Source organism: Grampus griseus, assembly GCF_964374135.1.
Source record: "Grampus griseus genome assembly, chromosome: 8".
In the NCBI taxonomy this organism is placed as follows: domain Eukaryota; kingdom Metazoa; phylum Chordata; class Mammalia; order Artiodactyla; family Delphinidae; genus Grampus; species Grampus griseus.
In genome coordinates this window covers 8,118,589-8,143,754 of record NC_139002.1, presented here as the reverse complement: position 1 = coordinate 8,143,754, position 25,166 = coordinate 8,118,589, and the positions used below count along the sequence as shown (strand labels likewise).

The 25,166-nt window shown below is 57.8% G+C and overlaps 1 protein-coding gene across 2 annotated transcripts in view; it reads right to left on the bottom strand.

Moving 5' to 3' along the window:
• Positions 1 to 1,701: 1,701 nt before the first annotated feature.
• Positions 1,702 to 25,166, bottom strand: part of KIRREL3 (kirre like nephrin family adhesion molecule 3) — a gene marked incomplete at its 5' end in the record, with an annotated part of 537,312 nt that continues 513,847 nt past the window's right edge. Inside the window, 10 exons of one of the 2 annotated variants that reach the window (XM_082661165.1) lie at positions 1,702 to 3,090; positions 3,554 to 3,640; positions 7,372 to 7,481; positions 9,502 to 9,609; positions 12,829 to 12,864; positions 14,137 to 14,335; positions 16,268 to 16,368; positions 19,763 to 19,889; positions 20,998 to 21,125; positions 22,585 to 22,733. In XM_082661165.1, the coding sequence (XP_082517291.1) occupies positions 2,647 to 3,090; positions 3,554 to 3,640; positions 7,372 to 7,481; positions 9,502 to 9,609; positions 12,829 to 12,864; positions 14,137 to 14,335; positions 16,268 to 16,368; positions 19,763 to 19,889; positions 20,998 to 21,125; positions 22,585 to 22,733 (1,489 nt within the window). In that variant the 3' untranslated portion in view covers positions 1,702 to 2,646. The remainder of the gene's footprint in view (positions 3,091 to 3,553; positions 3,641 to 7,371; positions 7,482 to 9,501; positions 9,610 to 12,828; positions 12,865 to 14,136; positions 14,336 to 16,267; positions 16,369 to 19,762; positions 19,890 to 20,997; positions 21,126 to 22,584; positions 22,734 to 25,166) is intronic. The other variant, XM_082661166.1, reaches the window with a different exon arrangement.

Here is a 25,166-nt window from a genome sequence, read left to right as displayed (position 1 = left end):
CTACGGGGAAATTCAGGGCCTCCCACTGCCTTAATTTTTTTTTTTTTAACACTTCCCTTTACCAGCTTTCTTGTCCCCTCACTCCTACGCGAGAAGTAAATGGAGTCAGAGGGGTTGAAGGATGCACACTGCTCAGTCCAGCATCCTTCTCAGTGCCTCAACGGTCCAGAGGCCACCAGAGCCTACTGATTTCCCCTGCCTATGTTCATCTCTTTCACCAGGGCCTTACTTGTGATCTCCTACCCTTTCGGCAATTCTCTGCTGTGTTTGTGCCTCGGAGAGAGCTCAGGGAGTGGGCCCCGTGTAGCCGAGTCTTGACTGTGCAGCCCCATCTTCCGTGATGTCCACGTTCCCACCCTGGGAGTGTCTGAGGTTCCCAAGGGAGAAGAGGGTTCTGTTCTCCAGGAGATCAGATTTCTTCCCTGTTCTCCAGGTTATTCTGTGCCATAACCTTGGTTTCCGAGAAAGAATGGGTACCTCCATCCTATTATAAGTGCTGTGTGTGACGGGGGGAGGATGTGGGCAGGGGGTGAGGGGCAAGGTAGGCTGTGGTGAGGCTTAGGAAGGAGATGTCCCGCCCACCTCCAAGGTGGGGAAGGCTAGGAGAAATGAATGGACAGATCCTCTTAGGTCATCCTCTTCCTTATTCTAGCACACCAAGGCATTTTGCATCTGATCTTAGACCCTTACTCCTTGCTGGCAAAGGCAAAACGTGTATGGGAAGGAAGAGAACTTGTCAAGATTAACCTGGAGCCCACAGGCATCTGTGCTGGGCCAGAAATGGTACCAGGAGCAGGATGTGGGGCTGGGATGTACACTTACATTTCTCATCAGTTTCTACTACCTCAGGCTTGGGTGCTGCAAAGGAAGATATCTAAGGAGGTGGAGGGTTTTGAAGCAATAGGAAATATGGTGGAAGCAGAAACATCCTCTGGGTGGAGGCTCTAGGAAGGCTATGTATACCATCTGTGGGTTGGGGCCATCCAAGGCATCAGTGGAGGAAAGAAGCACAGGCTTTTGTGATGAAGGTTCCCATGGTGGGTAAGGACTCCCAGGGAAGGTTGGAGGAGAAGGGTCTAAATCTGGGGAGGAACCTCCAACCTTTGGGACAGTGTGGGTTCTCCAGAGTTCTGTTTGAATCCTACTTGCAGAGGTTGCATCCTAACTTGGCCCTGTTTATCCACCCCAGCCTGTCTGCCATCACCACGTCAAGCTTCCCACCCAAACAAAGCCATTCGTAGAACATCATTTGAGTCTCAGAGCGTTGGGCTGCCTGGTGGCACAGGCTCTTTGAAGAGAGCCTCCTCCCCTGAACCCCCAACAGAGGGAGCCACCCTTGCAGAATATTGCTGAGAGAAAGGCCTAGAAGGACCCCTCCAATGTGCAGTCTGACCCCTTTGCCCCTGAGCTGTATTTGGCGTGAGTCAGGTGGTTGGTTTCGTGCGCCCTCTGGGTTGGGCACATCTGCAAGGAGAGGAGTCTGCCCATAGGTCCTATTGTCACCATGACCAGAGCTCTCCACTGTCTGGGAAAACCAAATCAAAGCAGGGCAAGGAACCCTGCGTTCCCAAAGCATCCTCTGAGCTCTTGGGGTCTTGCTGTGACTCTGCAGGAACAAAAGAGTAGAACGCATCTGTTGGAGGAAGGACCCCTCACCTTTATTCTCAGGTGGCAGGCAGGAGTGAGGTGCAGATATGCTTTCTCTCTTGCCCCAGGAGCCTTACTGAGGACAGGACCATGGTTCCTTGTGTGAATCTAGGCTCAGCTGAGAAGGTGAGTCTCATCACCTTAAAGGCCTGCCCCCTAGTCCCCTCAAACCCCACAGATCCTGGGACACAGTCTCTCCAACGGCTGTTTAAAGAACCCTGACCAGAGAAGGTCACACTCCTTATATTGACTCCGCATGTGCAGAGGGGAGGAGGGGAGTACACGAAGCAGGGGCGCGTGGGGAGGCTCTGAGTCGCACAGCCTGGCGAGGGGTCCCCGAGTGTCACATTCCCCCCTCCTTCCCTCCCCCTCCCTCCCAAACACCAGTCTCTGATTGGGCCAGTCCCACCTCAGAGTTGAGAGGCATCCAGTCCAAGGACAGAACTGTAAGGGTATGGACACAAAACACCGAACAAACTGGGGGTGGGCTCCGGGCCAGTGTGTCAGCCAGGGCCGTTCTGGCTTCTCAGCCTCTGGAGTCTGGACCAGGAGGGGCAGGGGGCGCTGAGGTCTCTGGGGCAGCTCCGTGCCGGCAAGCACTTGACTCCCTGCTCCCCGGGGCTGTACAGGAGCACAGGCACGGTGGGAGTCGGGGGAGGGCTTGCGGGCGGCAAGGGGCAGAGCTCCTCCGAAGCCCGGAGCGTGGACGGCAGTTTCATGAAAGCAGAGTTATAGCTGCCTCTGGAGCCTGTGGGAGGGGCAGGTAGAGGAGGGGCCGCCAGGAAAGGGCCGGGGGCCGAGGGCGGCCAGCACGGAGCACACTGCGCTCAGCGGCATCCTCTGACCACGTCCCCACCTCCACGCCCCGATGCCCGGCAGCTGGGCCCGCATTTGTGCTTGATCGGGCTTGCCAGGAGGGTGGTGGAGGCGGCTGCTTCCGGGGTCCTCTGCAAAGTCTCTGCAGAGCCAGGCCGAGGCCCCGCCCTCGGCCCGGGATCCTCAGACGTGAGTCTGCATCCGCCGCTGCAGGGGCCGGCTGGGGTCGGAGTTCTGGGAAGAGGACTGGGAATGGTGGGAGGAGGAGGCCGAGGCCTTGCTCGCCTTATCGAACTGCACGTAGCCGTCCTGCTTGCCGCTGCTGCTGACGCTGCTGTCACACTGCGTGTCCAGGAAGGAGCTGCTGTCGCTGAGCGAGCCCCGCTGGAACTCCCGCTCACAGAGCTCGATGGATGAGCTGCCCGTGCCCAGCACGAACCTCTGCCCGTAGTCGTAGAGGCGGCCCTGGCCGCTCAGCGTGCTGTAGATGTTGGTGAAGGACATGCCCGTGGGCACTCGCTGCTTGCCCGCGGGGCGCAGGTCCGGCTGGCAGCCGGACAGCGAGATGGCGGGGGTCGAGTGGTGCTCCTTGAAGGTGTTGACGCTGTAGTAGCCATTGGTAGGGTCCTGGGGGGCCGGGGGGAGAGCGGCGTCACAGCACCGGACGGGAGCCAGTCCCACCGTCCATGGGGAGGGCCAGGGACAGACAGGAGGAAGGGGACAGCGGGAGAGGCGTTGGTGGGGGCGGTCGGGAGGGTCAGCCTGGGCAGGATGCTGGCAGGTGTTCAAGTGGGGTCTTGACCGGTACGTTTTGTTATTTCAGGGCAGCTCAAGGCCATGTGAAAGCCAGGCTTTCATTGTTTTTTGTTTTAGTCCGGAACTTGGAAACGGTATTAAAAACGTTATTGGTGAAGAGGTCGTGGGAGGGGAGAACCGTGAGAGCTCAACCTTAACTCTCTCAGCCCCTTGGTGTTGGGGCGAGAGAGCAGGTGGCTTTGTGGGGGACTGTCCCTTCTATCTGTGCCTGGATCTGGGGCCTGGGTCATCAGAGCTGAAGACCAGGCGTGTCGTAACCCAGGGCCCTTCTTACCTTCAGGTTCTGAAACTCCTTCTCCTCTTCTTTGAGCACCTCCAGCTGCTTCAGGACTGAGTCTTGCTGGAATTCACCCCGGTCCATCTACAACCCAGAAATCGCTGCTCAGTGGGTAGGAGGTGGGCTAATCGTCCACTTCCCCCAAGGAAAAGCCGGAGAAATGCACTCAAAAGATGCTTGCCATCTGTGCCTCCCCTCCCCACCACCTCTCACTGCCTGGCCCCTGGAGGCAGGTGACAAGAGCCTGGAGGAGATTCCAGATCTCACTGTTGTTCTTGGACCCCTAGCCCCACCCCTCCTGAGAGCCGGAGACCCAGAGGTGGGTGGGTACAGGGCAGGTCTCTAAGACCCACCACCGTCTTCCTTCCCGTGGGCTACGGTTATCTCCTCCAGAGATCTTGCTTTGATTCGGTTCAATTCAGTGAGCCTTTATTGACTTCAGGCCAGGCATTGTGCTCAGGGCCAGGCAAACAGAGGTCAGGAGACATTACAGAACAGCTGTGCTCATCAGGGAGCTGGGCTTGTAGATAAATAACTGCAGAACCTCTGGGCAGGGGTCGGGGCCCCGCAGCTCCTCAGCGGGGCTAGGCTTCGTGACAGCCTTGAGAAGGAATCAGTGAATAACCACCTCTGAGGTGCTGGCAACTAGGGCCTCACCTGCCATTCACAGCAAGGACTTAGATTATTCGAAGTTATCTTCCCGAACAGAGGCCAGAGAGCCTGGGGACAAGATCATTTCCTGTTTCTCTTTGGTTCTCCAGCACACCTGGTGCAGCGCCTTACACACTGTGGTCATCGACCAAAATCCTTCCGGAGTGGAATCATATTTAATTGTGTTTTATTCATTGTTTGATTGGCCGGTGCCCGGCGTGGCGCGTGCCATACAGTAGGACTGTCACAATTGTTATGTTTATGTCGGATGAATGAATGAAGCGACAAGGCGCTAAACTACTGGAAATTAAAAAAATAATTAGACTTAAGGTGAAAAGTAAAGCACGCTTGGCACACAGTGGGGTTATTATGAATGTGAACAGCCACAGTGGTTCTTGTCCTGTGGCACAGAATGTTCTTCCCATGTATCCCTTCTGCACATGACATGATCTGGGCCAGGTTCCCACCCACTCTCAGAACGGGGCTGTGTCTTCTCCCTTGTGACTCACTTTCCTGATCTCTTTTTGGAGCCCCACAGAATCAGCCAGCGTGCTTCCATCCTGTCACTTCCCCACTAATGCTGCTTTTTTCATTTTCCAGTAAGTGCTGTGGCTCTATCTGGATTGAGTTCTTCTCTTCCACCAGATTCAGCTTCTCAGCCCGCCTCTCCTCAGTGTTGGGGCTGTATCGGTGCCGGGGGTGAAGGGAGTGGCTGGACGAAGGTCTCCCCAAGGGGAGCCCTCAGCGGGTTCTTCTTATCTCCCACTCTTAACTGACGACTGAGTGACCCCCCCCCCCTTCCCTGAGGGTCTGGACTGGAGAATGGTGTGGAAACAGTCAGAGGCAGTCAGAATATCCCAGTGAGAGGGAATGCAAGGTCCCCAGGGGATGAAGGACAGGCGTGGGTACTTTCACACTAGACTCAATCAATCTCATCAACAGAGACGTCCATTCCTGCCCAGGTCTGGACTGTGGTCCCCTCCCTTGTAAGACTGACCGTTCATCTGTGTCAGACACTATGTTAGGTCTGGGCGAAGTAGACATTTGTCTCTTTGTCTTTGAGGAACGCTGGGATACTTGGGGAGGCTGACGTGTAATTAGAGAAATGCACTATGAAAGAGGAACATGCAGAGTGTTTGGGGAGAGCACCAGGAAGTGCATAGCTCTGCCAGCCACGGTGGGGCAAGCCTGGAAAATTGTGGAGGAGGTGACATTTGAGCTGACTCTCGAAGGAGAATGTGAAATTCAACAGACAAAATCAACAGGCCGAGGGAACAGCAGTGCGAAGCCTCCGAGGTATAAAAGACTCGAGGGCTGAGAACTGCAAGTTCTCTGGGGTGTTGGAGGGCTGGATGCATTTGGCAGGAAGACGGGGCTGGACAGGCCGGAAGCCGCTTCCTGCTGAAGGGTCTTGATGACCCGCCTGCTGCTGGAATATCAGGTAGGTCTGGAGCCACCGAGGGTCTTTAAGTAGGACGGTAACAGGATCAGATTTGTATCTTAGAAGGACCCTTTGTGGGACTCTGGAGGGTGGAGAGTAAAGTGGTGAAAGATTAGAATGTGGGACCACTTGGGAGGAGGCTGTCATGGATCAGGGGAGCCGTGGTGAGGCCTGCACTTAGGAGTTATAGTGGAGAAGAGGCAGGGGCACAGCTCTGAAAAGATTCTGAAGTGGAATTGTCGGGACCTGAAAATCAACTGGATAGAAGACGAGCAGCAGAGAAAATGTCATTTCAATTCACTAAACGTTGGTGAGCATCTCCCAGGGACCGTGGAAGGCTCTGGGGACACAGGGATGAGTAAGGCAGCTTGCTCACCGTCTAGTGGAGACAGATAAGGAAACAGGTGATTTCACAGCAAAGCAAATAGCGACCGTTCCCTGAGCCCTCACTGTGTTCCACTGGCTCCAGCCTCTTCAGGGGTTCATCCACTGAGCCCTCACCCCGACCCCATGTACCATGACCTTCATCCTATCCTAGAAGAGGAGACTGAAGCACAGAGAGGCCCATGCTCTTGACCGACCTGCTTGCAGCTGCTACTCCAACATATTATAACCATGACACAGTAGGCACCAGAGTTTTCTAGCAGAGTTTTCCGGGATTTGTTTGGACAGATGGATGGGTGACGGTCCATTCGAGGGGGCTTGGGAGGAGAAGCGGCCTTGGGGTTGCTGGAGAAATTATGAGTTTAAAGCCATCCAGTCCCCAAAGAGGAACCTATGCTTGTTGCAGACTTCTGGGGAGATGGGGGGAGCAGGGCATGTACTGGATGTTGATAATATCTATATGTGGAGGATTATATGTTATATCACAACATCTTATGGCAATTATGCACATCTTCTCTCCCTACGGGACAATGGGTCCCTTGAAAGCTGGGACTGCATCTTAGATGCCTTTGAGTCTCCGAGAACCCCAAGCACAATATAGTAGACACACAATAAATCTTTGTTGGCTGAGAATACGAGCACGCTTTGTTTTATTGCGCTTCACAAATATCTCATTTTTTATAAATCCAAGGCTTGTGGCAACCCTGCAGAGGACAAGTCCTTTGGCACCATTTTTCCAAGAGCATCTGCTGCTCACTTCGTGTCTCTGTGTCACATTTTGGTCATTCTTGAGAATTTAAGACTTTGTCATTCTTATCATCTTTGTTATGGGGATCTGTGATCAGTGATCTTTTTTTTTTTTTTTTCTTTTTGGCCACGCCTCACGGCACGTGGGATCCCGCACCCCCTGCAGTGGAAGCGCGGAGTCTTAACCACTGGACCGTCCCTGTGATCAGTGATCTTTGATGTTACTATTCACTGAAGGCTCAGATGATGGTTACCAGTTTTTAGCAATAACGTATTTTTTAATTAAGATAGGTACCTTTTTAAAGACATAATGCTATTGCACACTTCATAGACTACAGTACATAGGATAAACATGACTTCTGCATGTACTGGGAAACCAAAAATTCCACGTGACTAGCTTTACTGCGGTCTGGAACCCAACCCACAGTGTCTCCTAGGTCTGCCTGGAGGTGCCTGGCCTGTTATGGGGGGGAAGCACATCTTGCCTGATGCTTTGCTTGTCAGGAGCATCTAGAGCATCAGGAAGCCTCTGGTTCTGGGAGCTTCAGGGCGCAGAGGTCGGGGTGGGGCGGGGATAAGATGACATTCTCACCATCAGCTGCTTGATGGTGGGCTGTTCCTCAGCCTCCCGGCCAGAGGCAGGCTCCTTGTGGACAATCTCCACCCGGATGTCATTCCTGGCTGACACGACACCTTTGAGATCTGGCCACAAAATAGGAAAGTGTAGACGACAGAATCAGTTGTCATCTCAGGCATTAGGGCCTGAGATGTCAAGCTCTCCCCTCCCCTCCAGCCCCTGAACTCAGCAGTTTCAGGGCCCACCTGGTAATAGAACCTGTCTGGACGTGCCGTGGGCTGTTGGGACCTCAGAGTACTTTCTCTGCTGGCTCCTGGTTGCACGACCCTCAGCCTTTCCCTGCCTCTCCCGTGGCGTGGGTGGTCATCCCCAACCATTCGGCCACCTGGTCATCCTACTAAATTCTCACCTCCTTCTAGAAGTCTTCCCTGACCTACTCTACCAGGCTCTGATCTCTCTGTTCGGAGAATCACACATCTGTTAGAAAGGACCTTGAGATCCCATGGTCAACCTCCCACCCAAAGCAGAAACGTCCCTGCACTAGTGGTCCAGCTTCCGTAATGGAGAGCTTACGGCTTCTAGAGGAAGAAGCCGATTTATACCTGGAGAGCTCTGTTAGAAAACTCCTGCTGAAATATGCTCCCCCATGATGTCCACTGAGGGGTGGTGAGGGAGGGCCTGAGACCGCATCACTGGGGGCCCTCAAGAGAGCAAGGCTGCTCAGCTTGGAGGGGAGGACACAGGCAACTTTCTTTCAACACGTGAAGGCTGCCAAGCAGAGGAGGGAGCAGGCTTACCCTGATTATTCTTTTTGTGCCTTCCGCTCATAGAATGTCAGAGCCGGGTGGGGCCCCGAAAGTCACATCAGCCGACCCCTTGCTATTACACAGGAGAGAACCGAGGCCTGGAGTGGCTGTGGCTTGCCCAGGGTCACGGGGTCGAAGAGGCGGGGCCACAAGACAGTCTCTATTGTTCCCACCGTCTCCACCATCCCATTTACCCTTCCACGTGTCTGTCTAGCAAACGTAACTTCAGAGCTACGCCCAGGACGGAGACTCCAGGCACACACGAGTGAAGAGTGCATCACTGCAGCACTATTTACAATAGCCAGAACATGGAAGCAACCTAAGTGTCCATCAACAGATGAATGCATAAAGAAGACGTGGCACATATATACAACAGAATATTACTCAGCCATAAAAAGGAACAAAACTGAGTTATTTATAGTGAGGTGGATGGACCTAGAGACTGTCATACAGAGTGAAGTAAGTCAGAAAGAGAAAACCAAATACCGTATGCTAACACATATATATGGAATCTAAGAAAAAAAAAAAGTCATGAAGAACCTAGGGGTAAGACGGGAATAAAGACACAGACCTACTAGAGAATGGACTTGAGGATATGGGGAGGGGGAAGGGTAAGCTGGGACAAAGCGAGAGAGAGGCATGGACATATATACACTACCAAACGTAAAATAGATAGCTAGTGGGAAACAACCGCATGGCACAGGGAGATCAGCTCGGTGCTTTGTGACCGCCTAGAGGGGTGGGATAGGGAGGGTGGGAGGGAGGGAGACGCAAGAGGGAAGAGATATGGGAACATATGTATATGTATAACTGATTCACTTTGTTATACAGCAGAAACTAACACACCTTTGTAAAGCAATTATACTCCAAAAAGATGTTAAAAAAAAAAAAGCGCAACCCCAGCATTTTATGGCTAACAACTAAAAGACCCTTAGGAGTGCCCCCAAAGCAATTCCCTGAACCCCCTTTTTCTTTCCTGTGTGGGTGACCTGCTTTTCTGGTTCGACTAGCAGATCTTGGAGGGCAAAGGTCACCTCCCCCCACCCCCCCACCCCGGGTTTCAGTACAGTTCCCGATGGGTGGAGAGTGCTGTGTATGTTCAATCTGAGGTGCATGAAGTTCACTTCCGTCCAGCTCAGCCGCAGCAGAGCGCCTGCTCTGTAGCAGATGCCGAGCAAAGCGTCGCCTGTGAAAAGATGCAGGAGGTCCATCCCTGCCCCAGCAGCTCACAGCACTGGTAGGGGCCCTGCTCGCTGTACTCCTGCTGTTATTCCGGGGTAGTCTAAGCTGGCCTTTTTCTCTGCCCCCCTCCCTGAGCTCCCGGGTCTCCCTCCCGTACTTCTCTGGGAGCGGGCACAGCAGAAGGCCACAATGGTTGCCAGAAGGACGAGGAAAGCCACGCCAGCTCCTACGGCCACCCCGATGATGACGGCCATCGGCACAGCCTCTGTGGGAGAGAAGCAAGCAGGCTGATGAGGGAGCTGGGGCAGCCCGCTCTCTCCCCCCAGATCTCACCCAGTTCCTCGGGCACAGCCCCTGCCGAGCTGGGGCCAGACCACGGCGCGTGGGCGCTCCTGGGAAAGGCCACAGGGGCCTGCGCAGGCGCGGGCACAGTCCAACAGGGGTCAGCTCGGGCGGGACACGGTGTGGCGGAGAGGGCGGGCAGACCTGGGAAAGATGGCAGCAGTGGTGGGGGCAGAGAGGCACGCAGACGCGGAGGGGAGGGGAGCGTGGGAGGTGAGAGGCAAGGCTGGTACGCTGAGCTCTCCGAGGTGATACACCGGGAGAGTCGTTAAGTCCTGGCTTTTCTTTGGAAAATGACCAGGGTCACTGCCGCTGTTTGTTCGCTTCGCTTTTTCCTTCTCTTCCCTTTCCCAGGTGCGGAGGGTGGACAATGGACAAGCAGCTTTTAGAGAGTTTTCAGGTCTGAGGCAACTTCCCCTCCGGACCTGGGCATCACAGGTGGTAACAGCCAGGGGCCACGTCGTAGGGGCCGGAGGGCAGGATCACAGCTCCCTTCACCTCTTTCTTTTGTTTTTTTTTTTTGGTCGCGCTGCATGGCATGCACTTCCCCAACCAGGGATCGAACCTGTGCCCCCTGCAGTGGAAGCGCGGAGTCCTAACCACTGGACAGCCAGGGAAGTCCTTCCCCCCACCTCTTTAAGGAGAGATGCCCAGTCCTGCCCCCTCCTCTCCTGGGCCAGTCCTCTGGGCAGGAATCCCGGCACCCCACCCCGCCAGAGAGGCACCTGGAACTCCAGCTAGGCAAAGCTTCCCTCCCTGCTGAGTTCCTGTACTCTGTCTCCTGCCCTAGCCAAGTAGAGATGGAGGTGGGGAGGGTGATGTTAGGCTGGGGTGGGCGCTCTTCCAGACAGTCCTGACCCTTCTGTGTCTGCAGAGGGGGCCTGAGCATATGACGTGGGGCCCTGAGTAGTCCATGGGGGGTTAGAACTAGAGAATGCAGGGGCAGGAGAGCTTAGGGCTCAGAGAGTCCAAGCCTCCCATTTATAGATGGAAACCTTGAGGTCCAGGGATGTCAAGTGACTTGGTTAAGGACACACAGCTACAGTAGAGCCAGTGCAAATCCACGTCTCCTCTTATCCGCCCCCCTCATCCTGCCCAGCTCCGCACACTGCGTCCCATGGCATCCTACAAATCTCACGTCCTCTGTACAGCCCAGAGCAACGTACTTTACCCTCTTTTCTTTACCTGTAAAATAGGATAATTACAGTGCCTGCCTCAGGGGCGCGTCTGGGGTTTAGATGGGTGAATGCAGGCAGGTAAAGGCTGGCACAGAGCCTGGCACCCAAACCGATCCCAGCCTTTGCCCTCGTGTCTGTGTGGGAAGGAGGACCGCAGCAGATACAAGGATAGGAAAGCCCCTTTTTGAGACTCAGCTGCTGCCCCTACCCCACGCTCTCAGTGTGGATGACTGGGGACTCCAGGTATCTGTCCTGAGCTGGAGGTTGGCCTCTCGCCTCTCGCTGTCGTTTTCTTTAAAGAGCAAAAGAAAGGAAGAACCCCGCAGACCCTGGCCCCTGGAGACGCTGCTGGGAGGGGGTGTGGTCCCTCTCCCGGAAGGAGCGCGTGTCCAACGGTTGGCAGTGCTGGCCGTCAGGCTGGGGCTCTCCTTCCAGCCCAGGATTGGCACACTGGTGCATTCATCACCTGCCTACTGGAGCCCGAGACCCCTGTAGGGGGCGCAGGGGAGGCGACGGGGAGGAGGTGGGTGCGACAAACACTCGGGGACTGAAAATGGGAGGCGTTTGGGCTGGTCTCAACAGTCAGGGGTGAGACAATGGACCTGACCTCGCCAGCCCTGCGAGCTTGCTCTGACAGTGAGACGGCCCTGTCTCTAGGTTTGAATTCCTCTAGGAAAGGAAAGCCGCGTTGGAAGTTCGTTGCTTCCATGCTGTTGAATTTTATTGATTTGAGTTGAATTCAGTTTCTCCGAGATTCCTAGGGCATTTCCTTGGAAAACTCGGGTCTTGTCTCAGCTGAGCTCAGAGCCAAAGGATGACGGTGGAAGGGTCCTTAACCTCTCTGGGCCTCAAGGTCTGTGAAACCAGAGAACCAGGGAAGCGGTATTTAAGGCAGCTGTGCCTCTGGCGTCCACATTTCCTTAAGTTGTTAACAGCTGGGGGGTCGTGGTGGTAGCCATCTTATCTGGAGGACTGTCCTGAGTGGGTGGGTGGGGGCAGAGGGAGAGGGTCCTGGGCGGGGGACCCAGGGTGCAGGCACAGAAGAGATGGAGACAGAGGGTGACACCAGCTCAGCACGAGGAGTGGTCCTGAGGGGCGTCAGGGAGAACACAGCAGGAGTTGATATTGTGTGCCCACCTTGTGCTGGCCTGTGCCCGGCCTGTTGCTCTTTAAGGGGCCGTCCGCCCAGAGGGGAGGGGCTGAGCGGGACCCACCAGGGACTTGCTGAAGCGCCTCCTGGGCCGGTGTGGCGGGAGAACTAGGGCAGGGGACCCCTCATCTTCGTCATGGCCTTTGCCGACCCTGTAGGGTCTGGCTTGCCATGTCCTGATTCTCTTTTCTGGGTTTCTCCCTGGAGGGTGGGGGGCAGTTGTCTCCTGTGGGGTCCCAAGAGAGAGCAACTCAACCCAGGGAGCCTGGTGACCCCTTTTGCTGCTGAGTCCCCGGGGAGAGAGGCACTGCCCAGCGGCCTCAGCCCGGTGGTGAGATGACAGCTCCACGGGGAATGCAGGAGTGCGGGAAGGAGGCAGCCAGCAGAAAGCACGGGGTCAGCATGGATTACGCAGGCCACAGCCGGGCTGGGCGGCCCAGGTGTTCTTGGAAGCGATGGCCAAGCTGGTGGTGATGGTGAGAAGCGGAGTCAGGTGGGGGGGAGCTGACCCCAGGGGGAGGAGTCAGGGCTTCAGAAGAGGAGGGGTGGGAGGAAAGACGGGGGAGGAGCAAGTGCCCTGGGCTGCCAGGAGCCTGCGGGGGGGCAGCAACAGCGGAGACAGGTCTCGGGGTCTCTAGACCCGTGCTGCCTGGAGGCGCTCTCCCTGCTGCTCTGACTGCACTAAAGTCTCAAGATGGGGGAGGGCAGAGACGTTAGCGGCTGCCCTGGCCTCCCGACCCACACTTTGGGCTCCCTCCCCCTCTAGCCCAGCAGCCCCTCCCCCATCCCGGGGAGTCTCATGTCTCCGTCGTACCTGCTTCCAGCCCGGCTCCCGACTTCATTTCCGAACCTGTGTGGAAATAAAGCAAGAGTCCACAGCCGGGGCCTGGCTGGCCAGGGCGGGGCGGGACTGGGGGCGGCGCGGCCCTCGGAGGGTCTGGGGTGGTTGGGGGCTCCCTCCTGCATCACATCTCCAGGATGCCCCACAGATCCGGGCTGGCCGAACTGAACCCGGAGTTCGTTCAGACTGACTTAGGGACTCCAGACGGGTGGGACCAGAGAGAGAGGTCAAGGCTGGGGTGGGAGTTGGCTCTGAGGAGGGGGGGTGAGAACACCAAGGGGCGGGTAGAGGGGTGGGGCACTGAGGGGAAGACATGGAGGGGAGGCAACAGTGGACCGGGAGGGTTGGGATGACGTGTGGATGATATTATGCAAATTATGTGCAAAGCATTAGCAAAGCAGCACTTATGAGGGAAGAGGTGTTGGGAGCAATGCGTGATCCACAGGGCAGCACTGCGGCCCCAGGGGCCCAGCTGAGACCACCTGCTCGGCCCAGAATCTCTTCCAAGGCCTGACAGCCTGTGGGTGGGCCTTAAGCTTGGAGGGGTCGGAGACTGCCAGGGCCGAGGCCCCCTGGACCGTTCCTGTCTTGGACGAACCCCCGCTGGCCAAGGGGCTGGATCCGCAGCCCATCTCAGGACCTGGTGTGCCACTGGCTGGCTGCCTCACTTCTCTGGAACCCCCTCCATGCCCCTCTGAGGCCCCCCGCCCTCCGAGCCTGAGTCCTTCCGAGCTCTGAGCCCTTCTGCCCGGCGCTGCCCTGCTGGCCGGGGTCTCCTTCAGAGCACAGCGCTCCAAGTGTCTCCTGTGTCCCCATGGGGAGCTGCAGGCAGCCTGAGGCCAGTCCCCTGCACACCAGGGATTGGACAGCTCAAGTGCCACTCCTTAGCTTAGCACGGGCACCCTCGGGTTTGGGGCAACTGGACTGGCTTGTTGGCTTAACGGGCTGGGCCAGGTTCCCCAATACGCCCATCCTGGTGCATCCCCGTGGGGACACTGCTCAGCGATCACGCCCCCAGAGGGCCCCAGGGAACCACTGAGAGCGGGGAAGCCAGGGCCTTTAGGCAACGCGTTGCCTGCTGAGGGGCCAGCACCTGGGCAGCTGTCCTCCTGCTTGTTCTGGTGCAGGCCAGTGCCCCTGGGCTCGGGGGGCCGGCTGACCGGCAGCGGCTGCGTGGCAGGTGAGGAAGGGCCTCCTGCCCGCCCGCAAGTGTAGGCGCTCTGTCCCCCCCAGGGCCCCGGAGGACCTTGCCTGGGGCCCTGCCCTCGCGGGGAGCCCCACCTTGCTCCTTGAGCCGGATGATCTCCGTGTCAGAGCCGAAGCTGTTCCAGGCAGTGCAGTTGTAGATGGTCTGGAAATCGGCCCGCACGATGCTGCTGATGGTCAGCGTAGAGATGACGCCCTCCTCGGTGCTGACCGTCTCCACCGTGTAGCGGCCCGATGTCCCCGACTCCAGCACGTTCTCCTTCCAGGACCAGGCCTGCCCAGGTGCGCAGAATTAGGAGGACATCCTGCCAGAGCCGCCCCGCCAGGACCACCGTGCCGCCTCCCTGCTCCTGGGTGGACGCTGCCAGGCCCGCGCTCACGCTCACCGCCACACGGCACAGGTCGATGCGCACGCCACAACACGTGTGCACACAGCACAGCGCCCGCAAACACACCACAACAGGTGTGTGCACAGCACTGCACCCGCAAACACACGTCACATCATGGGTACACCTACCGTCCCACCCACAGTGCCAACACGTGCACACGCAAGTACGCCCACGTCCCAACACACAGCACAGACACGTGTGCACACAGCACACACACATGTCACAACGCGGGTACGCCTACCGCCCCACACGTACACACACACACGTACACACACACACGTACACACACACACGTACACACACACGGGCTGGGCCACCTCAGAGGGTATTTCCATCGGCACGGGGCCTCACGCGGCTTTTTGCTGGAACATATTCCCAGGCAAGCAGGGGCTCTGGGGCAGCGATGGGAGCCCCTCCGTCAGCTGGGGCCCCTGACAGATGGTGGTGAAGGCCAGCCCCAGGCTGACTGAGTCTGGTTTGGTTACTTTGTGCGTGTCTTTGTACAAACGTTACGCTCTGAGAGCTGCGTTTGTGAGAACCTTAGTGCAGCTTGGTTTCGGCCGGTGAGCGTTTACCTCTTCTCAGAGCCCTTTCCCGTACACTGTCACCGCCTGCCCCACCATGTTGCCCTGGGCTCTGTGGGGTGTTTAGCTGCACCCTACAATGTCTCCAGGTGTCGCCAAATGTCCCCTGGGGGCAGAACCGCCCAGGTTGAGAACCCCTGGCCTAGAGTTCCATTTCCACGAAGAGGAAGACAGTGTGACTATGCTCAGTAGTGAACAGGATATTATCGACACCAGCACGTGTTACACTTACACTTCAGAAAGATTAGAGTGAAGGGAAGAGGGAGGCGTAGGCATTAGTTCTACGCGTGGACGCTTGCCCTTTCTGTGTGACTCAGACAGTGAATGAACTGAATGCCTGAGGAGGTGTGTAACGCGCCAGTGCTCTAACAAGGACTTCACCTACAGGGTGACACCTTAGCTGTTGGCGTGTGCCTCCCACGCCCCTTCAGGTGCTGCCGCCCTGGGGAAAGGTGAGACTGCCCTGTGAACTGGACCTGGGCGGCCTTTCGGCAGGACCGCCTGGGCACTGGGCTTGCAGACAACAGTGTCTCCACCCCTCCCCCGACACCCAACAGTGCGGGGAGATGCTCACCTCTCTCTGTTTTCCCGCCCCAGCTTCTACCAGTGTCAGCGGAACCTGGGTGGGAGACCCCCACTTCTACAAATGCAAATATCTGGGAGGGCTACATGTGAGCCCGTCAGGCGGCCCAAGCTGCACTGCGGGGAGGGGCGGGGAGAAGGGAGTGACGCTTTCAGAGGGAAACTTGCTAACTGGGGCAGCACTCTCCACGGCATCGAAGCAGAGGAGGGCTGTGGAGGCGCAGAGAGAGGTCTGCTGACTCTAAGCTGCATCCTATTTGCAACTTTGCTAAAGGCTGGCCTTGAACCCAGGAAAGGTAAGAAATCATTTTTCCCCTTCTGCTGCCCTCACTTGCCCTCTGCCCCCAAGATGCAGAATTTGGTCGGAACCATTTGTGTTGGCACACAGCTGAGAGGCAGAGAAGAGTTAAATACACCCGCAGGCGAGGAGCACAGCCTGTCCTGAGAAAGGAGACTGCCCGTGATTTTTGTCTTCGTGATGCCTTTCCAAGAGACACAAGGCAGGAATAGTTTTCCCCGACGGGGAAAGGCAGTGCAGAGGCAAGACTGACCAGCCGGATGGTGGAGCGGCTGCAGGCACAGATGACCCACCAGGCTGCCCAGCCTGGGGGCCGTGCCACTGGCCCTCCCTGCTCGCCCCGGGGCACTCACGATGCGGTCGGGTGGCGGCGTGCTCCGGATGAAGCACTTGATTTGGCCCTTCTCCCCGTGGAGGGCGTGCTGGGTCTGGGTGCTGGAGATGATGGGGGGTCCTGTTGGGGAGACAGCATCACATCAGGGATTCGGGAGGGGGTGGGCCCTGGCTGGGCCCCTCTTGGCAAGTTCAGAAGTTTATACATTCATTCAGTCGTTCAGCAAACAGTTACTGGAGGCCTGTATATGCAAGGTGACGGGCGAGACAGGGGACTCAGAGATAGATGAACCTTCAGTCATAAACGTCTCAAGGGATCGTGAGTGAGTGCCTCTAGGTCAGGACGCCCAGAGACATCAAGAGCTGTCACAGGAGGTGGGGAGGTGAGCACCAGGCAAAGTGCTAACCGACTTCACAGGAGAGAGAACTCTACCCGGCAGGTGGGGAAACCTTTATGAAGAAGGCGGTACACTGCGAAGGGAGTGGGGGAGGTGTCAGGGAGGAAGGAATGTAATGTCACCTCCACCTCAGCCAGCTGTTGGATTTCAAACCATTCCCTTGTATCTCCAGTAGAGGGCGCGTTTGCCTAACAAACCGGTGTCCTCGGCAGGACAGGAAAACCAGGCAGGAAGGGAAGTAAAAGATGTTCCTCCACGAAGCGGCGAAGCGGGGAATCACCCCCCCACCCACCTGGCATACATGGCTTGGGCTGGGCACCTTCACGGACTTCATCTCACATGTGTCTCAGGAGATCCCTTAGTTCATCGCTTTGCACGCCACATACATACCTGGCCAGCCCAGGTGGGACCACAGCTCCAAAGCTGACCCTGACATTATCCTATCCCGCCCGGGCGTGCGTGCGTGCGTGGGTCATGTTTATGGATGTCTCTGGGGACACCTGGCTCATGTACCTCCTCGGACAGCCTGGAGGGTCCACCAGGATTCCAGCAGTGCTTCCTGGCCAGTTCTGCCTGTTAACTAACCCAAATGACTGCATTTAGGCTGGGAAGGGAAACGTCTTGGAGATGGGAGAGGCAGACATGAGGGACCCTCAAGATAAGGGCTTCCACCCTCAGGGGGCCTTCAGAGTTCCTCTCTTAGGAACCTTAGCTCCAAGAAGCCTTTGGCCAGGAAGGCTTCATGCTTTAGGACCTTGGTTGGCGCTTGCGGGCTGAAAGTGATGATCCTGTAAAACCTTTTCCCCTTCACTCCCCAGGAGCTAGGATTTCCCTGGGGTGGGGTGGGGGGCGGTGTCATCAGCTGTTCTAAAAACGATCAGGTAAATGCATACACATTTAAGGGCTTCTTAAAAGAAAACAGGAATCGGGGTAAGGGTAGAGTGGGGTGGGAGAGGCAGAACACAGCAGTAGTACGGTTTATCTCCCCCTTCCTGCAAATCCCAGGTTTGAGCCAAATCATGGGCCAGTTTATTCCCCAAAGGGCGATGGCCAGCAGTCATCTCCCGGCCGGGATGCATTTTGATGAGAACCTCATCTCATTTTGGATTTGTTCATAGTGTTGATTCCTTCAGCCTAGTCCAGGCCTGCCCAAAGGGCTTCACCACCCCTCCCCACCTATTCTCCAGACACAGGTATAGACAAGTCCATTCCCAAGCCCACGCACGCGCCGGCTGGCAGGCTCCTCTCTGTGGGCCACTTCCTGCATCCTCCTGCCTCAGGGCATGATGACCCTCATTCAGAAACAAGCAAACTGCCTCCTCGCTTCACTCCAACCTCTTGGGTGTTTCTCTTCCTAGCAGCCTAGGGGAGCTTGTGTCAGAGGATTGGAGGCACAGGCGGGGGGTTGGAAAGAACGACCCTGGAGAGTGCAGATTAAACCCTGGATAGACACCAGGGCCCAGGCTGGGGTGTCCCATCCAAGAGGAGTGTCCCTTTGAGGTGTGCGTTCCCTCCTCAAGAAGCCGCTTTGAATCCCTGTTGGGAAATTCTTGGAAGTCTAAAGTGACAACGGATTTCAGTCCTTCCTTTATCCGTCGTGTTTTCCCCAGCAATGAGGATGCTCATTTAAAAGCTTCGGGCTTGGGGACCCCGGGGGCCACACGTGAGTCTGAGGGTCCCCAGCCCGGCTGGTCACAGGGCCATCGGAGCAGAGCTGGCCGTAGTCATGGGCCAGCGTGACTCCCAGCGCCCTCCCGGAGCGGGTGGCGGGTAGCCGGGGAGGCCGCTGATTTCACCAGGGGCTAGCGCCTGAGCCGAGTGTCAGACACAGGAGCCGGCAGGAAAAGGCTGCAGCCCATGTTGCCATGGATATATGGAGGTGCGATCAGATGCTGTTATTTTTAGCCCTGCAGCGCCAATTTATTGGTGGCGTCCTGGGGACACGTAGGAAAGGCAGGAAGGCTTCCGAGTCAGGGATCTGCCCTGGACAGACGGCTCCGGGGTCTCAGCAGATTCACCCTCCCTCTGGGGCTGCCACGACTCTTGGCGAGGGGGGAGGCAAAGAAAGAGATGGAGGGGGCTGGCTCATGGGGACCGCACCAAGCTGGTTTTAGTTTCTAGCAAAGCAGAGACTAGAGGAAGCTGTGTGCCACCTGGGCTGATTTCTGGACCCTGGCTCAGCCCCTCACTAGGGCCCTGGTCTGGAACAGGAAGCAGAGGCCCTACAGACGTGGGTCTGTGGCTTGGTTCCTCTTGGGGCTCAGAGCCTTGATCGGGAGACAGACTATGCGGGAGCAGAGGCCTCACAAGGAAACCGAAACCCAGCGGAAGGAGGACGTTTCGAAACACAGAGGGAGCTGTCTTAGCATCCTCACCCTCTCAGACCAGCTGCGTCGGTTGCCGGCGTGGCCCACGCACACATAAAGGCAGGGACATCGAATTTCCGTCCTGGTGCCACAGCCTTCTCGGGTCTGACCTGAGCTAGGTCCCAGCTTCTCTGGGACCTCCTACATCCCATCAACCAGGCCCCGTCCCCTGAATGTCTCATGTACCAGTCATCTGGTAACTCACACTGTGTTCTTGGAGAGAGATGGCAATACTCTCCTGCTGTGGTGATCTTATTACGTATAATAAGACAAGTTCCCTGCCCTCAGGGGACCCCCCCCCCTGAACTTGGCCCTGTGGGGATGGTGGCAGGTCTTCCTCACTGAGTGGCTCTAAAAATGGGAAGAGGCAGACGAGGAGTCATGGAGATGCCCCCTTAAATTCTCCACCGGGGCCCAGGTCATGGTCGAAGCGTAGATATGGGATCTATGTTGGTTGCCCAGTAGCTCTCGGACTCTTTTTCCTGGCCAGGAATAAATTCATCAGCCATCACTTTCAGGGCTGAGACCCCTTAGAAGGAACACAGAGGAGGGAGGTGACCAGAGAACCACCCAGGTCCTTTGTCACCCCAGGGCTGGGCTCTGACACGGACTGGAACAGGTGGATGTAATCACTATGGACCCACAGTTGGAGGTGGATGTGAGGCCCAGAACCCACGTGTGCCCCTTGGGGCAACACCAGGGACCCTCTTGGCCCCCTTCCAGCCCTGCCCTGGCATGAGTGGGGTCTTACCATTGACAGTTAGGGTCACCTCTCGCTCCCCGGCCCCTACCCGGGGCACCACAGCTCGGCACACGTACTTCCCCGCGTCCTCCTGGCGGACGGTTTTGAGGGTCAGGGTCTTCTCATTGCTCAGGACCTAGGAGGAGTGGGGAGGGTCAGACCCCGAGGGCAGTGGCCACGCTCTCTGTCTCAGAACCAGAAAGGCTGAGAGGCAGGCCGGGTGGCAGGGTACACAGTCTCCAGCATCTCAGCAACAACAGGGGGTGGGGTGGGAGCCGGAAGTCTTCTTACACAGTGTGCCCGGCGGGCTGGCGGGTGCGGGAGACCACGGCACAGAGCACCCCGTGAGGCTGAAACAGCTCCGCCCCAGCGGCAGCCCTGAAGGGTGGGAACGCAAAGCGGGGGTGAGAGAGAAGGAGGGGGCCTCCCTGGCTGGGGCCCCCAGGGCTTCCTCATCCAGGGGGTCTGCCAACCAGCCCGTACCAGGCTGGCCAGGGGTGAAGCTATCCTGCCGCTGAGCATCTCTGAGGGTCCCAGATCTGTCTTTCCTGAGTCATTTGCAATATCCCTTTGGGATGAGGTTTGGCGTGATGAAAAGAAAACAGGCTTTGGCAACAGCTGCTCTGAGTGGGAATCCCGGCGTCAGCGGTGCCTACTTGTGTGGCTTTGGGTGTTAATTATCTTCTTGGAGGCTCTCTCCTTATCCCTGTAATGGGCGCAGTGACACTCAGAGGACAGGGCAGTGTTTGGCACACAGTAGGGCACACAGAAGCCACTTTTCTGCTGCTTCTCCCCCTGCTTCCCTGCCCAAGGCTCTCACTGGTCCTCCTGGGAGGAGGGATGTCTGAAACTCCTAGGCACACTAAAGAACACATACACTTTAAAAGGGGAACACAGGAAGAAAGCAAGGCTTAACCCCAAAGTTAAAGGGTAACAACTATTTGGGGCAAGCGAAAAAGCCTTTCTAGTGACTTTTCGCCCCAGCATCTTCGGGACCACCTGCTTTTCTTACAAGGCTCAGGATAAAGCAGAACTGCACCGGCTGAATGTGTTTAGACCCAAGGTGGGTACGTGTGGGTGCCTGGGGCTCCCTCTCCTCCTTCTGGGGCCTTCCTTCCTTCAGTTCTCATGGGAGGCTAACGTCCCCAATCTAAGAGTGAGAGGGGCCATGGGAGGCAGTTCCCTCCTGGACTGTGGACCCCGCACCCCTCCAGGGCCCTCCAGGGTCTGAGCTGCGGACTCACCACGCCAGAGCCCCGCTTCATCCAGACGATGGTCAGGGACGGGTTGCCTGTCCAGGCGCAGCTGAAGACGGCGTCGGAGCCCAGATCCACGAGCAGGGATTGGGGTTCCGTGGTCATTCTGGGCCCGACTGCGATGGGAGGAAGGAGGAGACAGGGCTCTCGTGGGCTGGGAGCTCTGGGGACCCTCCTTGCTGCTGCCTCCCCTGCCCCATTCTGGTTGGGGGAGGGGGAACCACTGGTGCCACGACCCTCCACTCCGGCCCATTGCCTTCCGTTCCGCGTCAGTCCTCTACCGGTCTGGGCCCGGGTCTGGGCAGTAAGGAGGAGACCCCTCTCCCCCAGTCCAGCCTCCCTCGGGCCCACCATGGGGGTAGGCAGCACCAACCAGCCCCAAAAAGCGGCTCTGGTCCCATTTCTGCCTGGACTTGCCCCCAAGGGCTCTCCCATCCCGTTCCCTCTGTCCTGGTCCCAGGAAGCCCCCCTGACCCCAGTGTGGGGGCAGAGGGTCCTTCCCCCAGCCCAGAATCTCTCTGTGTCTGCCTTCAAGTCAACTGGCCACCTCCTGCAGGCCTCAGCCTTGTGACCGGGAGTCAAGGTACCCGTGCGTCTGGCCGAGCTCCCTGGGCCCACCCAGGGCCCTGCAGGGCCACTGCAGGGCTCTGAGATAAGGAGTGGGGAGGCCAGGCCTCCTGGAGGTGACCCCGCGCCGGCCGCCCTCCCAGGTTACTCTCTAGTCCAGCCCCGCCCCACCTCCTTTTCAGTCCACCAAGCAGGTGGCCTTTGGCTCTGTTGCCCTACACCCGCCCTAACCCGAGTCCCCTGCAGACCAAGCCTTGCTTCCCAGAGTGGGTGCAGCCCTGGGATTTCAGGGGTGGTGACGGGAGGGTGTGCAGACAGCTGTTTGCAGGGAGCAGAAGGTGTGAAATCAGGGTCAGGAGACCCAGATGAGTCCCTTGGTGCAAAAAGGGAGTCGTAGCACTTTCTGCTGAGGCCCGGACGGGCGAGGGGGCGGTCAGGTCAGGCATAAAGTTTGCAAAAGTGCTTCTAAATCTGTAAAGGGCAGTGGATGAGCTGATGCGCAACGCTGTGGCCACCGCTGTGGGCTGTTTCCCCGAGGGTCCCTTCCTGGCCACTGGGGAAGAGGGGGAGGCCCTGATGAGAGGCGGACCCTCTTCAGTCCTCATTCTGCCACTTACTCGCTGCGTGACCTTGGGCCTCCATCCCCTCGTCTGGGTACTGGGAAGAAGAAGTCCAGCCTCCCCGGGTGATTTTTTTTTTTTTTAGTAGTTTTTTTTTTTGGCCACGCCGCCTGGCTTGTGGGATCTTAGTTCTCTGACCGGGGATTGAACCTGCGCCCTCGGCAGTGAACGTGCAGGGTCCTAACCACTGGACCGCCAGGCAGGTCCCCTCCCTCGGTGACTATGAGGGTGGAGATAAACACGAGGGAAGCTTTTCGTAAAGCGCACGGATTACGAGCCTGTGAGGCACTCTTATGTCACGTGCAACGAGGCCACGGCGGTTCCCCCTGCCGCGAGCAGCGCCCAGCCAGTGCGCGTGCGCCCGGGAAGCCCCTAAACAGCCACTCACAATAGACGTCGACATTGCGGCTGATGTTGGTGCTGCCTAGGGCATTGGTCGCCTCGCAGGAGATGGGCTCGGAGAAGTACGTGTAGTCCACGGTGGTCCGGTACACCTCCCCGGAGGCTTCCTTGATGATCTGGCCCCGCTTGGCCCACCTGCAACGCAGGCGCCCGGGCTGATGTGGACCTCCGGTGGCAAGGGCGTCCTTCCCGCCCGGGGGGCTCTTCTCTCTGGGAGCCGGACGCATCCATCCCGCAGAAAAACGAGGCCCAGGGAGGGGCGGCGTGGGGCAGGCCCCCGAGCGGTCCCTCAGGGGAACCCTCTGCAGAGGGGTTACTCCCAGGGCTAGGGGTGTGGGGTTGGTGACGGGGGCAGTGGTTTCTGGTCCGTGGGTCACCAGGCAGCCGGCAGCACTCGACTAGTGGGTTATTCTGGAGGGAGGTGGGTTGACTATTCAGTGGGTCAGCGCACCTGGCGGGCCAGGTGATGGCTAACCCAGCTGTCAGTCCCCAAACCGCTTGGCCCTCTTGCTGCTCTGAGCTCTCTCGGGGGTGGCGGGGGACCGTCCTGGGCCACATTGGAAAAGAAGGAAGCCAAATCCATGACCGAAGAGGCCCAGGTCTAATGGTGTGTGCCCACACACGCGTGCACTCCTGCACACACACGCACTCCTGCACACACGCGTGGGGCTCTGGAAGCTTGATTTCCAGACAAGGCGAGAAGCTGATGGAGAGGTGTGAGCAGTGGTCCTGACTGCTCCCTCCCCAGCTCGGTCAGCTCTCTCCGCCCCCCTGTCCTGACTCCTGTCCCTGGGGGCGGGGCGGGGGGCGGTCCCCTCATGGTGTCCCTCTGTCTCTGAAAGTCCTTTCAGCCTGCCCCATGGTACTTGCTCTGTTTCCTGCCCAGCCTCTGCCTCCCACCCAGGCTCCGCCCCTCAGAGGCCTGGGCTCCATCAGCACTGGTTTGATGGGGGCGGGGGAGGGGGGATGGGAAGACAGCTGTGCTGACTTCTTTGCTGGGCCAATTGGCTGATCTGTGTCTTGGACCCGGCTCAGGGGCGGTGATCACTGCGTTGGACCGGTAGCTGGGCAGCCTGCTACCTGTGGGGCAGTGCGGCCGGGGTGGGGGGGGTGTGCCTGTGTGCGTGAGGCTGGGGTTTCCTTACAGATGCCTTAGGAGAGAGAGTTCAGAGCTTCCCCTGGTTTACTCCTGTTGCGGATAAGACTTTTTTAAAATCACAGAACTTCCGACCAGGCTCTTCCTACTGTGGCTCAGGCCTGTTTTGGGGTGCATGTCTTTACCAGAGCTGGGCAGGTACCTTGGCCCTGTAGTCGTTACCCTGGGGCCACAGTCCCCTGTAACCACATTCCTGGAGCCTTTCCTGGGGCCACAGAGGCCCGTCTCCTGCCCTTCCTGCCCTTCCCTCCACCGGCCCCCACTCAGCCTGCCCGTCTGGCCGGAGGCTGCCCGTCTCCCGGCACAGCAGGGAGCATCAGGCTGGCACCATGCGGTTATTATCTCAAATTAACATGGGGTCGTTATTCAGAAGACAATTAATAATAACAATTATAGTTTAACAACAGAGCGAACCATAGCTCCCCGAGAGCCGAAGGAGCTTCCCAACAAACTATTATGAATTATTCTTGAACCATTTCAATCTCTAACTTTAATTTAATGACCAGACTTAATAGTCAGGTACAGCTCCCGCCTGGGGTGGCTGAGTTCAGTCCCAGACACACGGTCGGGGGTCGGTGTCCAGCCCCTACTCCATCTACCCTGCTGCAGTGAAGATTTAGGCGGTGGGATGCTGGGGGGTGGGGCAGGCAGCTGGCTGGGCTGGGGGGAGGCAGGTGAGCCCCTCCTGCCCTGCCCGGACCCCTGCTCTTGCCTGCCCACAGCTCCAGATGCTGGGGCAGGGGTGGGCTTGGCCCCAGCGAGCAGGCTCTGCTGGGCAGTCCTCTTCCATTATTGGGGGGTTCCTGGGGCAAAGGGGGCTTTCTCCCCACCTGTCTGGGTCCTCTCATAGTGTAAGAAGGGCGAAAGCTCCGCCACTGGGGCCCTGAGGATCTGAGCTGCTGGGGCATCCTCAGGCCCGGAGCCCAGTGGTCCAGGCCACACGGGTCTCCTCTTCCCCAGAGCAGGCTGGCCTGCCCTCTCAGAGCCAAAGAAGGGAGACTTCAGGGATGCCGGATGGCTGTGTGGCTGCGGCTCTCAGCCCCCAGGGCCCGTCTCCACCTTGGAGGTGAAGGGGGGGCAGAAGGAAGTCTTATGCCGTCTTCTCCCAGGGCCACAGGAGGCCAGCTGTGGGGCAGAGCCTTGGGGGGTGCCCCACAGTGCCCTGCTCACATCCCACTCAGCCAGTCTTTCTCTTCCCCATGTTTACTCCCCTCCCACACCAGAAAGTCCCTCGTAGGCATCCCTTCCAGAAGCTCAAACCACTCACTGAAGCAGCTGGTCACACGACCAGGGGTGAGCCGGGATGCAAGTCCCGCCCGCTCCCATCTCCCCTCCCATCTCTCTTCTGTTTTCCAGCTTCACTTCCTCCTTCTCCTCTTTCCTCCTGTCCCTTCCCTCTCCCACCACCCACC